This window comes from Quercus lobata, chromosome 11 (genome assembly GCF_001633185.2).
Source record: "Quercus lobata isolate SW786 chromosome 11, ValleyOak3.0 Primary Assembly, whole genome shotgun sequence".
Lineage (NCBI taxonomy): Eukaryota > Viridiplantae > Streptophyta > Magnoliopsida > Fagales > Fagaceae > Quercus > Quercus lobata.
Genome location: NC_044914.1, coordinates 43,197,357 through 43,213,933, shown reverse-complemented (window position 1 = coordinate 43,213,933; position 16,577 = coordinate 43,197,357). Strand labels below are relative to the sequence as shown.

At 36.6% G+C, this 16,577-nt stretch overlaps 1 protein-coding gene across 2 annotated transcripts; it reads left to right on the top strand.

Moving 5' to 3' along the window:
- The first annotated feature begins 762 nt into the window (after positions 1-762).
- On the top strand, positions 763-6,876 carry LOC115969282 (ATP-dependent Clp protease proteolytic subunit 6, chloroplastic-like). Of its 2 annotated transcripts, none has more exons than XM_031088904.1 (9): positions 763-1,003; positions 1,144-1,178; positions 1,808-1,877; positions 2,452-2,653; positions 2,783-2,848; positions 4,203-4,343; positions 4,982-5,035; positions 5,946-6,038; positions 6,360-6,876. In XM_031088904.1, the coding sequence occupies exons 1-9, from the start codon at positions 918-920 to the stop codon at positions 6,405-6,407; spliced, it is 795 nt and encodes a 264-aa protein (XP_030944764.1). In that variant the 5' UTR covers positions 763-917; the 3' UTR covers positions 6,408-6,876. The 2 variants fall into 2 exon arrangements, with proteins under 2 accessions (XP_030944764.1, XP_030944763.1); XM_031088903.1 differs by having other exon boundaries at positions 788-1,003; positions 1,144-1,205.
- The last annotated feature ends 9,701 nt before the right edge of the window (positions 6,877-16,577 follow it).

Below are 16,577 nucleotides of genomic sequence, written 5' to 3'. Positions count from 1 at the left end.
TGACAATCCATCCTCTGTCAAGCTCCCAAGTCTCAAACGGTCCGCCAGAGTCCCCGACCCTAACCCTGACCCGAACCCGGATCCAATTACCCGATTAGACATCACAGTTACTTTGCTCCATTTATTTGATTTAGGGATTGAGTTTCTTTTGGTTGTTGGGGTTTGAAAAATGGTGATGGATCCATGGGTTTGAATGTGTGTGGGTGTGTTGATGTTTGCATTTTGACTTGGGTTTTAGGGTTGTATTTTGATAGATCTTAGGTTTATACTCTGATGGTATTGTTTGATTTGATTTGTATTAGTTTTTTGGGTGTACGTTCTTCATGTTTGTGTATGTTCTTCATGTGAGGAGTGTTTTTATTTGTTTGGGCTTTTGTTTTTGACATATTATGTGTTAGAGTAACGGCTGAAGGAGAGGTGGGTTACGGATCAATAACAGAAGAAATCACAATTGGATAAAGTGTCAAAATTGAAACCACAGGTAGGCAAATCAAATTAGAGGCAAACCACAGGTGGATAAAGTGTAATTATCCCTAAATATAAAATATATTTCACCTAAAGGTTACAAGAAATTTCAATTTGGTACTAATAAGTGAGAACACTTACAAAGTAAGAAATTAAAACTTTGAAATATTATTATTATTATTATTATTATTATTATTTTGGGAACCCTTAAAGTAAGAACACTTATAAGAAGGATTTAATAACCTGAAAATTCATAAAAGCCTTTTTAGTTTTTCTCCCTACCTAAAAAGCTATAATTAGGAGCTGTCCATATAGCCAACAGGTTAAAACTATCCCAGAAAAAGTAGTTTGCATTCTCAACGACACGTCGCTGAAGAAACAAAAAGGATTTGCTAGTTCTGTAGTCTTTCACTCTCTGTCTCCGCCTCTACCTCTGCCTCTCTGGGTGCAAAATGGTAGCTTTAGCTATCTCTGTGCCTTTAAGCTTCTCAATCGCTTCTCGTAGCAGAACCTCGTCCATTCCTTTGTTTTCTCGCAGGTATATATATTCATATATATATATATATATATATATATTTATATATGTGTGCTAATTTTTATAATTTTATTCACTTCAAACTCTAATTTTTACTTGCTGTTTATCAATTCTGGAATTACATTTTCGGTAAAAATTTACAGAAACTCAACGAGGTCGATAGTCTCTGCCTCGCCAGGTCCATACTCTGATTCTTTAACACTTGGTAATATTCTTTTTTTCATTTTCTACTTTAAATTCCACGAGTTTTAAATTACTGTTTAAGATTATTGTAGGAAAGTCAAAGAATTTCTGCATTTTAAGTAGCAAATGTCAAGCTAAAACTAGATTCGGGGATGACCCAGTTGTCTTTTTGAGTTTAGTTGTACTTAGGAACAGTTTATTTGAGTTCAATGCCCTTGATTTGATTGAAAATTTTGTCTTGGTCTGAGCCAATTCCATCTGATTTCTTAATTACCTTAATTAATCATGCTAAAACTAGATTTGGGGATGACCCCTTTTTTTTTCAGCTTATTTGTACTTAGGAACGGTTTATTTGAGTTCAATGCCCCTAATTTGATTGAAAATTTTGTCTTCGTCTGAGCCAATTCCATCTGATTTCTTAATTACCTTAATTAATCATGCTAAAACTAGATTTGGGGATGAGCCAGTTGTCTTTTTGAGTTTAGTTGTACTTTGGACCAGTTTATTTGAGTTCAATGCCCCTAATTTGATTGATTATTATGGCTTTGTCTGAGCCAATTCCATCTGATTTCTTAATTAATGATTCCCATGATTTGTAATATGTAAGGTAATTGTTGTGTCCAGGCTTATCCAGTAAAACTTGTTGGTTACCTAGTAAGCATGAAGAGAAGGATTTTCCTGGTACCAGTACAAGGTGAACTGCTTGTTCCCTTTTTTGCTTAAAGTACTTGGTGTACTCCTTTTCCCCCCCTTCTATTTGTGTGTGAGTGTGAGTGTGTGTGTGTTATGTGCTGGTGTTGGTGTTGTCTATAATCATTTATTGTAGTGACTGTATATGGCTTTTCGAGTGATCACTTCCTTTGGAGAGTATTGCACTTAGAGGTTTTGTTTTTTCTTTATATTTAATAACGGATTTTTTTTATGCAGTGCCATGATTATATTACATCCATTATCCATATGATAGAAAATTAGAAGTTTTTAAAAATTGATAAGGACAGGTAGGAATTGGTTTGAGGAAAAAGCATTGCAGCTGGGCAAGTTTGTGTTTATTTATCTTCACAAATTCATTAGGAAACATGTTACATATACCTGTGTTATACTTCAGCTTCCTGAAAGATCCCCAATTATAGTTATAGATGTTTGATCTCGTTCTATGTTTTCTGCTTCTCTGATTTAACCAATTCATGGACTAATTTTCTTTAAAACAAAAACAAAAATTTAACCATTTAATGGAATAATTAGCTACTTAAACTGTGTTTGATATACAGTTATGATGCAATAGAAGCCAGAAAGGGGAATCCACCTGTAATGCCAGCTGTGATGACCCCAGGAGGGCCTTTGGATCTCTCATCGGTGTTATTCAGGAATCGCATAATCTTCATTGGGCAGCCAGTCAACTCACAGGTGGCTCAGCGAGTCATATCGCAGCTTGTGACTCTGGCAACTATTGATGAGGATGCAGATATTTTGGTGTGGTTATGTGTTGACAGTGTTATTTTGTTTTTCAATTTCAGAATCGATGTGTTGGGGCTGTGAAATCAAAATTCTTAGATAAAGATAATTCTTTACAGTTTATGACATAGTCCTGTACCCTCTCAGGTGTATTTGAACTGCCCTGGTGGAAGTACGTACTCTGTGCTGGCAATATATGATTGCATGTCTTGGGTAAGATTTAAAACATTTTTTGATGATTTCTTTGCTCTCCTTTTCTTAATTAATTCATGCTGCCTTTGTATATTAGTTACTTTATCTTGCCACTCTGGTATTAATAGTGAACTTAAAAAGGTGAGAACAAATATTGACTAAATTTAAATATTATATATGAGTGCCTCTGGCCAATGACCCAATGTGTTCTGGCTCAAATGGCACTCCTTAGCCCACAAGAGTGGGTGGAAGGTGATGTTTGTGGGCTCAGAACCTATTGACTGTGTGTTTCACATACCAATAAACAAAACACACAATATCTGAGTGTCTCCATATATGAAATGATTGTGACTATAAGCCTCAAAAAAGCCATTATCTCTAATCTAAAATTGATAAGTACAAATCGATCAGATGGTTTATTTTATTTTATTTTTTTGCAATAAATCCCAAATGGAACAAGGAATGAGCAATCATCAGTGACTAAAAATTATTACATCAGTGATCCTAATAAATAATTCAGGATCCATTTATTAAGACAGCTTAGATATAGAATAGATCTGAATGTGATGCTAGTACTTGCCATTAGGTGGCCTGGCCATTTTCTTCTCCACAATAAACGAATTGGAAAGGAAAAGAACAAGATAAATAGGAGGAGAACCAAATAGAACAAGGATATATAATTAGAGGAGCACGAAGGTAACTAAGATGCCAAATAGATATTAGTGTCATGCCTGTTTATTCCAAAAAGGCTTAACCATTTTACTAACTAAACATAAACGAACTTGAACGGAGTAAAATGAACATTTGGAAAGGAAAACTAAAGAAAGAAGATTACTAAGGAAGCAAAAAGATATGTTGTCTCTGTCTCTCACTCTCTGACTTATTTTTACTGTACTTTTCTTTTTTTTTTTTAATTTTACTTATTTATAATGGGACATTTGCGGAGATTTTGGGGGACATCTGATTGGGCTGATAATGTTTCTGTGTTTGTAACTCTATTTGGATATATTTCAGAGTGCTAAAAGAGGTCATGATATCTGTAGTGTATAGATTAACTGCAAATATTATCTGCATGTAAACTGTAAAAAGTTACATGACAGTCTTCCTTCCCTTCTACTAATATGATCCTGTCAGGCTCAGCTGTTTGTCTTCTGTATTCTCGGGAAAAACAAGCACATTGAGACCTGCTTTTTTCCCTAGTCATCAGTAGATCATACAATTAGCGTTAGATGTTATATGGGTACTTGTAAAGGCATTTACTCCATCTCCCACTTGTGTGCATTATACTTTGTAAACATCGATCTTTCTTTCTTTTCTTTTTTAAAAAGGTCTTCAATTTCTTACTTTGGAAGCATTTATTGACTAATGTTTTCAGATTAAGCCCAAGGTTGGCACGGTATGTTTTGGAGTAGCAGCAAGCCAAGGCGCACTTCTTCTTGCTGGTGGAGAAAAGGGAATGCGCTATGCAATGCCAAATGCGCGTATTATGATACATCAACCACAGAGTGGATGTGGGGTATGAATTTCCTTTTGGTGTAGTTTGCTGCATTTTATGAAAGGATTAGATTACAAGTCTGTAACAAATTCTGGTATTATCTGCGCAAACAAATTATATTAAAGTACCATCTTTCTTATTCAATTCAATCCTCTTTTATATTTGGCTATTTCTTTTTGGCCTTTCGGTTTCTATATACATGAGTATATATGAAGTTTAAATCAGTTTTTTCCTATTTAGTGTTGTTCGAGACTAGAAGGTTTAAAGTTTAAATTATTATTATTTTTTTTTTAATTTAATTTCTTTTGCTGAAGTGAAGTTTAAATTAGTTTTTTCCTATTTACTGTGTTTTGAGATTAGAGAGTTGCAATAGAACTACGTTAAATGGATCTCGGTCTGGTGTTGGGCTTGGATACTAGCTGTCAGATTCTTTTGATTTTCAAGGATTTTCCACTACTTAAGAGTGTCAAATAGCTGTACTCTTACCCATGTCCTTCCTGTCAAACAAGTATGGCTGGGTGAAGTGAAGGAGCTGGGTAACACAAGCAATGAAAGTATTCTTATGCATGTGTAATATGGTAAATTTTGATATGTATGGTTTGAGATATTATGATTCATTTGCTAATATTCCATAGATATGATTGTGTCATCTGCTGTAGGGGCATGTGGAAGATGTGAGGCGGCAAGTGAACGAAGCAGTTCAATCTCGTCATGTCAGTCTCTCTTCTACACTCAGTTGCTTGATTTAAATGATCTCTGGATGATAATTGATAAATTACTGGTCCTCCCAAAAGCTTAAGCTGTTAGGAAATGATGAATTTAATCATTTAACCACAGTTCTAACAATAATAATACGGCCTTCATGACTTAGATCAAGCTGTAATATACTGACTCAATTGTGTCTGTATTCTTGCTAATTTGAATATAAAAAAATGAAAAGCAAGATCTCCTTAAGTTGTGCTGGGCTGTACTGTTCAAATAAATTTCACTCTATGTTGTGAGCAAGATGATGATAGAGATATCCATCATTGATGCTAGAAAATTCATGCTATCATCACAAAGAATTAGGCTGGTATGTTTGGCCTCTATCTTGGAAAGCAGCATTTTAGTAGTAATACAGATGCCATGATCATCATCTAGAGAAGTGTGGAATGACTTTTAACAAGGCCCCTGGATTTTTGGGCCGCAAGTAAAATATAATGGGGTTTTCTCCAATTCCATTTTCATAAGTTACCTTTAGGCAAAAGCGTAATGATCTGAAAACTTGCATGATTTTCTGAAGTTTTGACAAAACATGTTTTTACGATTCGTGCTTAGACAGAATGTATTGATACACCATTATTGCATTTTCAAGTTCACCAAGCACCTTGAATAAAATTATTATTATTTCATATTTCATGTAATGTTATGTTCTTCTTTTGAGTTAAGTTATTTTTACCTGTGAAAAATAAAAAAGAAGATCAGGGAGCTCTTGAGATTTAGATCCTATGCTTGGCTCTCTGAATTGACCAGTTTCCAGGACGGCCCAATTTTTCTCTGTCAAATTCTTCTGAATGCTTGAGTGTGCTGCTCAATATTAAGCATTGACTCTACTTTTCTTCTTGCCCTGGTAATATTATGCAGAAAATTGACAAAATGTATGCTGCTTTTACTGGCCAACCTCTAGAGAAAGTGCAACAATACACTGAAAGGGATCGTTTCTTGTCTGTTTCTGAGGTAATATTTCTCAGTCCTTTGTTCTTCTTCAATCTTTTTTTTTTTTTTTTTTTTTTAAAGAATGGGAATGGAAAATATAATGAACACAAAACATTTGCAAGTTGTCCTCATGAAAATTTCCTTTTAATAATGATATATCATAATGAGTGGACACACTGCAAAATCAAAGATTCAAAGCCCATTGCAACGAAAGAGCTTCCATTATCTACTACTAATTATTTTGATCCAAACTTCCCTGTCAGCTGAGTACTGCTTTAATATGCAATTGACCTGCATGGAGAGCTACTAACGATTTTCTTGTTATGCTGCCTCTAATTGCAGGCCATGGAGTTTGGACTCATTGACGGTGTGTTAGAAACTGAATATTAAACTCAAGACTTTGTGCTGAACCATTCTATGCCTTCTTGACATCATATTGCAATATGTCATCAAACAGATACGATGTCCTTGGGTTGCTTTAAATGGTAATTTGCATGTGTTATTCTTCAATTGATAGTTGCCAAGTGATGCTTCTGTATTTTAGTGGAATTATATGAAGTTTTGATATTCAGAGACTAGTTGTTTTGGGTTCATTCTTCTGGGGTGATATTCATATACCAGTGCCTTTGATTAATATGGTACAGTAAGTTAATGATCTTGGTCTTAAAACAGTTATGATAATGCTCAAGAAATGAGAACTGGCATCTGCCCAAATTTGCAACTAGGATCGCTTACCTTATAGACTTAGTCCATATTATCAGGCGATGAGACACGATATGCTATGTAATTTATAATAAGTGATGTTACTGATGTTATTTACTACAAAAGTCTTGTAAAGAGATGTGTTATTATCACCGTACACTTTTGGTACTGTGGTCACTTTACAAGTATAAGTGCTTGTGGGATGTGGAGGGTAAATGTTTGAGTGCAAGTTTCTAAAAGAGAGTTTCACACACATATACATTTAGATTAGGTTATAGTTGAATTTCTATCTTGTAAAAAAAAAAGTGTCATTAATAAGATATTATTTATTATGTCACTGAAATAGCACCAATCACATACATCATTACTTTTATGGTAAAACTGGTCATAACTTTTACCCTTTTTCATATAAGTATATTTACGAATGTGTAAAATACTAGTTGCACTGAATAGTGTTTTAGAGTCAAGGCTCAATTATGGTAGCGCTTACAATTATTATTGTAAGGACTTAATTTGTAACGACTCCAAATTGGTTTATTGGGTTCGAACGTTAAAGGCCTAAAAAATAAATTTGTAGAGAGTGGGCTAAAAAGTTAGGCCTTGGTCATCGGACAATGGTTTGTCATGGTGTTCATGATAATTGCACAAGAGTGAACTGTGCTTGCCCAAAAAGGTTTTCTCCTCGACACGGCTTGGGAGGCCCTAGTTCTTGGCCCTCGTCTTAGTCCTCAATTCTGGATTGCTTCCTTCTCCTTTTTATACTAGCCTTTACCCTCCCTCCAACGTCCACGTGTAGGTTTAACTTTCTAGGGCTAATACTTGTCCTATCAGCCCATACCCAAAGTGGTTGGGAGTGGTTGTAAAAACTGAAAAGTATTACTCTGTCAGGCACAGAGTACTTAATTGCAGTAATAGTAGCCTTTCCCTTGTCCTTTATCGTCACGCTGTTCAAGGATCCTTTCCCCATCAATGCAGAGATGTTTAGTTTTTCCATGAACCGTTTCTATACCTTACTTGCCCTTTCTTCTAGGAGCGCTTTGGGATGCCGAGGACAGAATTGTCCTCGACTATATCTCTAGGCCATTTGGACTTTCGTTGTATGTTCTCAGCAATGTCTCTCCTCGGCTCGGGCCTTGGGCCCTAATGTAAAGTGGATCGGGGTCACAAATTCTCTAGCCCCACAATAGCCTTTTAAAATCTTGTTGTCCAGCCCCTTGGACGGAGAGGAGGGTTTTGGTGACGTCGGGCCTATGTCACGATTTGCCAAGCCTTGTTCTTCATCAATGCCGGTGCTTCTTCATTTGCCTGGGACATGCTCCTGGTTATGAGACATTCATTTAGTTTTACTCACGCCGCGTTCCTGCCGTTTCAGTGCACGAGGCGCGTCTTTAATAAGTTCCCTTTATGAGGCGACACAAATCCAACGATTGAAGACGGTGTTGGGAGTTGAGTGGGACTTATCTCGTTTGTAACTTTTCTTGGAGATTTGTACAGATTAAATGCCACCAGGCTTGCCCCCCATATAAGAAGCATGGTGGAGGGTCATTTTCTTTATTTGTAGACCTTTTAAGCCTTTCAAATCCCTAACCTTCCAGTTGTGCCCATAGTCCCTATTACCAGTGTGACTGAGCCTTCGAGGGTGATATGGTCAAGGCCAGGATGGGGGTGAAGGGACCACATCCTCTCCAGAAGCATTGGGTTTCCCCGAGACTCAAGATGGCCCGGTCAAAGCAAGGGAGACAAAGACTCAAGACATTTCTTCCCCTTGATAAGGCAGGAAAGGAGCCTCTTCTTCCTTCAGCCAAAATCCGAAGCAGGTGGAGGTCGCATCAGATTTTTGGTGCGACAGCACTGAGGTTTCTCATCGTCGGTATCATCCGCTCTCTCTCGAGTGCTGCTAATATAACACTTGCTCGATTGCAGTCAGAGCTGGTACAGGGATTAGGCATCTCCGCTTCTTCCTCTCCTCCATCACTGGTGCCACTTAGATGCCTCCGCTTCTTCTTCTCTTCCATCACTGATGCCACCCAGGTGCCTCTGCTTCTTCTTCTCTTCCATCATTGGAGCCATCCTGTCATGCTTAGTCGCTGCTAAAGCAAAATTTGAAGGATTTATCGTTCCCCTGTATCTTTTTCTTTTTACTTTTCTTTTTGCTTCTGTAGTTAGCTTCTGGTATAGGCTTGTTTAAGCCCCTTATTGTACGTTGTACTATTTCTTTGTCTAATAAAAGATGACTTTATCCCATTTTACGTGTTCTTTCTTTTCTGCAATAATTATTTTGTGAATGGATGTATTGGTGTCCTTTTCTTTTGAACAATACTTAGGGCCGAAACTCTTGTTAACAAAGAGCTATCACTTTTAACTTATTAAAACTGACGGGCACAACAATGCCGACCTGAAGTAAGTTAACCATATAAGACTAACCGAGATAACAGCTGAATACTCTGTATTGCATATGGGGTGATCATCCGAGGATGGGTAATCTAAAATGAACTATCCAAGAGGGTCGCCGAGCACTAGGGTGTTTTGCCACGTTCTTGATAACATTCATAGCCTTAACCCTTTTTGGGCATTTGGTCCGAGGACCGAGGTATGACTGTACCGGGTCTAAACACTCGGTTTTGTTAGTTTCCTTAGAACTGGGGATCCGAGGATAGCGCGAGATTTCCATTCTGTCTAGGACTTAAGACATTTTTTAGACTAGTTTCCTCATAGGTTTGAATCCGAGGACCATGCAAGACCTTAGTTCTGTCCAAAACTTATAGTTTTTCTCAAAGTAGTTGATTTCCCCATAAGTTTGAGTTCAAGGACCATCCAAGACCTTGGTTCTGCCCAAAACTTATTGTTTTTCTCAAAGTAGTTGGTTTCTTCATAGGTTTGAGTCCGAGGACCATCCAAGACCTTAGTTCTGTCCAAAACTTATAGTTTTTCTCAAAGTAGTTGGTTTCCCCATAGGTTTGAGTTCGATGACCATCCAAGATCTTAGTTCTATCAAAAACTTGTATTTTCTTGAAGTAGTTGGTTTCCCCATAGGTTTGAGTCCGAGGACCATACAAGACCTTAGTTTTGTCCAAAACTTATAATTTTTCTTAAAGTAGTTGGTTTCCCTATAGGTTTGAGTCCGAGGACCATACAAGACCTTGGTTCTGTCCAAAACTTATAGTTTTTCTTAAAGTAGTTGGTTTCCCTATAGGTTTGAGTCCGAGGACCATACAAAACTTTCGTTTTGTTCAAAACTTATAGGAATTCGGTGAATCGGGTTATTGGACCCGCGAGGATTAGCCCCTTGAAAAAGGTGTGTGGGGCATAGACTTGATGTTGGAAGCCCCTAGAACTGCCCGCGCCATTGGCACTTCGAAGTGCAGCCTTGAGCGGGAGCTGGGTTAGGATGATAACCCCGTGTTGCTGGAAATGATGGAGGAGCTTTCACAGACCCTTGTTTGACAAGAGCTTGATCCTACCATAACTAACCGCCGCCTGTACCAACGCACAAGTCTTCCCACAGACGGCGCTAATTGTAAGGACTCAATTTGTAATGACCTCAAATTGGTTTATTGGGTTCAAACGTTAAAGGCCAAACAATAAATTTGTAGAGAGTGGGCTAAAAGGCTAGGTCTTGGTCACCGAACAGTGGTTAGTCATGGTGTTCATGATAATTGCACAAGGGTAAACCGTGCTTGCCCAAAAAAATTTTCTCCTTGGCATGGCCTGGGAGGCTCTAGTTCTTGGCCTTCGTCCCAGTTCCCCTTTCTGGATTGCTTCCTTCTCCTTTTTATACTAGCCTTTACCCTCCCTCCAACGTCCACGTGTAGGTTCAGCTTTCTAGGGCTGATACTTATCCTATCAGCCCATACCCAAAGTAGTTGGGAGTGGTTGTAAAACCTGAAAAGTATTGCTCTGTCAGGCGCAGAGTACTTAATTGCAGTAATGGTAGCCTTTCCCTTGTCCTTTGTCGCCACACTGTTCAGGGTCCTTTCCCCATCAATGCGGAGGTGTTTAGCTTTTCCATGAACCGCTCCTATATCGTACTCTCCCTTTCTTCTAGGAGCGCTTTGAGATGCCGAGGACAGAATCGTCCTCGACTATATCTCTAGGCCATTTGGACTTTCGTTGTATGTCCTCGGTAATGTCTCTCCTCGGCTCGGGCCTTGGGCCCTAATGTAAAGTGAGCCTGAGTCACAAATTCTCTAGCCCCACAATTATTATTATTATTATTAGAATGAATGTAGCAATCTAATTTATTCTCAATTTTCCTTTAGATAGTTTGCAGTCTGGTATGTGCACTCTCTTTCCACAATAATTGAACTAATTTATGCACTATTCACTTGTCATGAATCATGATCTTTCAAGAGTACTCTTATAAAAATAGCTAAAGCTGGGGAAGACTTTTTTTTTTTTTTTTTTTGGTATCAATTTTCCTATTTAAACAGGTTGACCTCGGAAGACTCTCTCTCTTCCTCTTTTAATTGGCAAGTTATATACATGTTTAGTGGGTCTTGATCTTGAATGAACTGATAGATTGGATATCTCTGTCAACTAGACAATTTTGTTTAACTTGAGAAATTCTCCAAAACCATTGGTATCATCTAGGACCTAACACTAACAGCTTCTATCAATTGCTAAGTCACACGATTTTATAATGAAGTGCACACAGCTTATATCACCTCTCTAAATAGGAGTAATCTTGTGGAGTGGCTGTATACAATGGCTAATGGCTCTCTAAAACAAAACAAAACAAAAAGGGAAAAAAAACTTGGAAACATCACTTTAAGTGAAGAAAACCATACACCGGATTTTCAATTATCCAAAAAAGAAATACTGCATCTCCAAATATAGAGATGGAGAAGCCGAACATTATTTAGAGGATAATAATCACTCAATCTAAAACATATGATTTTTTTACACAAGTCTTTAAGGAATAATATTCAAAATTTAAATTTAGACATATAAATCACTCAATTTTTACAATCCCAACCTTTCCCATCCTCATGGTCAAACAATACAATTTCAAATTCCAGGAGGATAATAATCAAAATTACTTTAAGTTGAATCATGCAATAGAGAATCAATGGATGGGATTAAAAGTTAAAAAATTCACTTTTAATCTTAACTCTTGGATTAAAAAAAAAAACCTTTCTATGCATTGAACATGTTAAGATGTGCGCATGTGGCAAAAGTTAGACATGTTTTGGCATTCCAAAGGGACCAGTGCATAAGAGCACTGGACTCAAGCTAGTTTCTTAATTTTTAATTTTTTATCTTTTTAACTTTTACATCTCATACGATGCAAATAATTGTATGGTGTAACAATTACGCTGAATCCAAATCTCCCATATTAGAGCCATGTTTGAAGATTCAAATGAAGCAGGCATCGGTGTGGTAATTTACCATTCTTAAGGTGAAAAATGGTTGTTTTGTCAAAGAAGATACCTATGCCATTTTTTATGGTAATTTTGGGGACCTTAACTGCTAGAAGAACTATCCAATTTATCCACATGATTGGTCTTCATAGATCTATTTTTGAGGCAATGCTCTTCACCATAGAGATTTGCTACATTCTTCTTTCAATCATCTTGTTATAGACACTTTTGTCTTATGCTAGCTCTTTACAAAACTTTTCTTTCTCTCATACATTTAGGCAAGGCAATGCATTAGCTTGTACTTTCGCCAAGATAACAAGGCTTTCTTTTCCTGTATTGGTTTGGATGGAGTCTATTCCTCCTAACCTTCATGACTGTTTTGTTTCTAATTTACTTGCTATTGAATAAATGCAGGAATGATCTTTTTTTATTAAAAATAAAAATAAAAATTCCCCTCAACTTTTGAGGATAAATTCAATTGGAGTTTGTAAAATTATATTCATTCAATCCGGAAAATTCAATTGGAGATTCTTTCTAAAACTATATTCATTCAATCCTTAAAACTTCACAACTCACAAGTTCACAAACCTTAAATTTTGTAAAACAAAGTCTTTATTTATTTGATAATGGTTGTGCGCAGACTTAGGGGTTTCGGATCCTGGGGTGTTTTAATTTTTTTTTTTTTTTTTGGGGGGGTGGGAAGCATGGTTAATGCTAGAGGATTTTAAGGTAGTTTCATGTAGCTCTTAATCAAATAACATTATGGCAATATTGGGGAAAAAAAAATACTACAAAGTAAAATTATACTCATCCAATCCTTACACTGTGTTTGGCCAAAACAAGGGAGATGGAAGAGAAAGGAAATGGGGGGAAGAGAGGGGAAAGGAAAGGACAGAGAAAGGAAAAAAAAAAAATTCATTAAGTTGTTTGATTTATAAATACAGTTTATTGGTGGGTCCTACCATCAAAAATTCATTAAGAGATAAATGGAGAGAAATATAGTTTATTAGTGCATCCTACCATCAAAACTATTTCCTCTCTCCTTTTCTTCTCAAAAAAAAAAAATAAATAAACAATTGTTGGGCCATTGTGGAAAATAAATCCCTCCATTTTTCTTTTTTCACCCCCAATTCCTACTAACCCAACAAAGGAATTAATTTTCTTTTCTTCCCTGTCCCTTCTAACTAAACAAAGGTTAAATTCTGAAAGTCCACCCCTTCTCCTCTAGGAATACCTAACCTAGGGAGGTGCCATTAGACTCTTAAGTGTTTTTTTTTTAAATCTTTTGAGAAAACATTAGATTATGAAGTTTTTTTTTTTTTTTTTGAGAAAGATTAGACCATGAAGTTCATTGGCCATGTTCGCTAACTTTAAAACATTGTATCATTATTTATATTTGATAATGGTCGTGTCAAATCTCTGAACTCTGAAGACTTAAAATAAGCACTAGGTTGTTATAAAATAATAATAATAATAATAATAATAATAATAAGCACTAGGATTTTCTCAACAAGAGTGCTTGACAACTTGTAGGGCGCACTCCTCTCTCAAGTTCAATGCGTTGAAATGCTTTTCACAAATTGAAGTTTTAATACTCTGTTTTTCAAAACAAGAGTGTTTGTGGAAGTTCTCACTAAAGGCATGACATCTTAGATATATTAGCCCAATGTAATAAGCCCAAGTCCATTCCTACTAGTACAAGTAGGATTGAGATTGGGCCTATTATATTGGGCTAATATGTCTAATATATCTCTAACAACTCATGACTCATAAGCACTAGGCTTACCAATGTTTAATTGACCCATGGCAGTAAGAGCTTCCTTTTTCTTTTTTCTTTTTTTCTAGTGGATTTGGGGTAGTTTCGTGTTGCTCTTAATTAAATTACAGGTCCTATTTATGCAACTTGGAATCGTGGTCCAAAATAGGATTGGCAAAGAACTACAAAGTTTTGTGTCCTACATAGTACTATTTGTAGTTTAATTCCCTAATATGAATTAGATCAAAATTATTAAAATAACCCATGATTAAATAACATTCTTTGAAAAAAAATCAACAATCTCGTCACGATATATATTAAATTCAAGTGGGTTTAGTACAACAACCCTGTTAGCCCCATATTATACATTTGAATTCATTCCTAACGAGATAAAAGTATAATAATTCATATAGTTCATTTCAAAATTTTGGGAAAATTACACTTTACTCCCCAAAACTATAATATTTACCTGTGGGGCCCACTAATTCACGGACCAAGCCCATTTGTCCTTAGAAAGTCCAAAGGCCCGAGCCGAGGAGAACTATGGCCCAAGCTCTACAATGCAGAGCACCAAACATTTTTGTGGTGCAGCCGAGGACAACTCAGTCCTCGGCAGATCCAAAACCTCACCAAAAGAAGAAGGATAAAACCGGTATAGGGCCAAGCTTAAAAGAGAATCAAAGAATATCCGGGAAAGCTGCTCTCATTGCTATTCAATGCTCTGCCCCTGACAGAGCCGTACTCTTTAGCTTTATCGAACCATCCCCAACAATTCTGGGATTAGACTGATGGGACAAATATCAGTCTTGTAAAGATTGACCCTACACGTGGACGAAGGACAATCAACGTAGACGAGTATAAAAGAAGAAAGTAAGTAAATACAGGGGGGTTCCATCCCACCTCCGAAAAAGAAAGACTACATGGGGGAGAACCTCTCAACAACACCGGACCTCACTGAAGAAAGTCCGTCGTTGGGTAACCGGGATAAGGCCTCAATGGTCCTCGGATCAACTCCGAGGAGTCCCATCCCATAGGGTGCGACGCCTTAGGGCTTAAATGTTCAAGCCTAACTCCTTTTTTCTACATGAACTCCTCTAAAAACCATGACCGGGCATCGCCCCTTGACCAGCGACTAGCTTTTCAAGCCCACTCTCTACAAATCATATTGTGAGGGATCTTTCGTGTGTGAGCCCAAAAATGTTAATGGGCCGCCAAGGAATCGTGTCCTTACATTACCCTTTTAAATTGTGAGAGTACATATTTTACCCCCTAGACCATCATTGTTAACACTTGCCCTCTAAACTATGAGAGTGCATGCTTACTCTCCTAAATTATTACTCGTGTAACACTTTTTTTTACATCTCATGGGTAATTGAAGTAAGTATTCATTCTCATAATTTAGGAGAGCAAGTGTAAAAAAAAAAAATCATAGTTTAGGGAGGTAAAGTATACATTCTCATAGTTTAGGGAGTAAGTTAAAAGAATATAGTTTAGGGGGATAAAGTGAGCATTCTCATTATTTAGGAGGGTAAGTAAAAAATTAGTCATAATTTAGAAGAGTAAAGTGTAATTTCCCCCTAAATCTTAGTATAGTTTTATCTGACAATATCCTATAATGAGATTATCAAATAAGCGAGTGTTTGTCAATAAAAAAAACTAAAAAAAAAAAAAACTTATGTTATTGTTAGACTCACTTTAAGGTACTGTTTTCATACATGAGTACCTAAAGGCGCACTCCATGCCTGCCGCTCGTCTACGAGTAATTCTTTGTTTCTAATAAGAAAATATCACATGTATTGGATATATTATATATGCATCATTTTTATTATGGTAGGATGCAAATCAAATCCATTGGATAATTATTGATTCCTACTGGTGATTACCTGACATAGTATAGCACGCCACTGAGACTATACATAGCATAGAGCTCAATTTTGCTTAGATCTAAATTATGTAGTTGGTTCAAAACTAACAAAGAAGAAGAAATTTTTTGAGATTTAAAAAAAAAATATTTTTAGGAATTTAGAAGTGTATATATAATATCATTTCATTTAAAATTTCACACCACAGTATATGCTCTACCTCAAATAATATTTTCTTCACGGGTTCATAATCAATTGGCCATTAGGTGATTATATTTCTTATTCATTAGGGAAAAAGGAAGAAGATAAAGAATGAAAAAGAAACCCTCAATCTACCAAATAATGGGTAATGGATTATGAAGTATGAACCATGATATTTCCCTTGTCCTCATCCATAATCCGGTGATTAAAGAGACCATTCATACGTAGTTTTAGTTACAGTACTTTTTTAACGAGCCATGAGCAATAAGAGTGAATATAGTACCGTACTCATTGGTACTGCTGGAATTTGCTGTACCAGTAACTGAACCAGTACAAAAACAGTCTTGAATCATGGCACTCCAAATACCGAGTTGTACTGGTTTGTTTCGACTATACCAAGATGTTTCGGGCATTTTGGTCAGCAAACATATTTTGGACTAGTACAAGTAGGGGTGTTCACCAAACTGCAAAAACCGCACCAAAACCGCCCGCAAAATAGCATAACCGCACCGCATCACAAGTAATAGTGCATCGCACCGCACCACACCGTATGGTGTAGTATGGTTTATGGTTTTATAATAAGAAAACCGCACAAACTGCACCACACCGCACCGCACCCTCTCTATATATTAATATATTTAATTATTTTTAATATTAAATATATTATTAATAGTTTAAT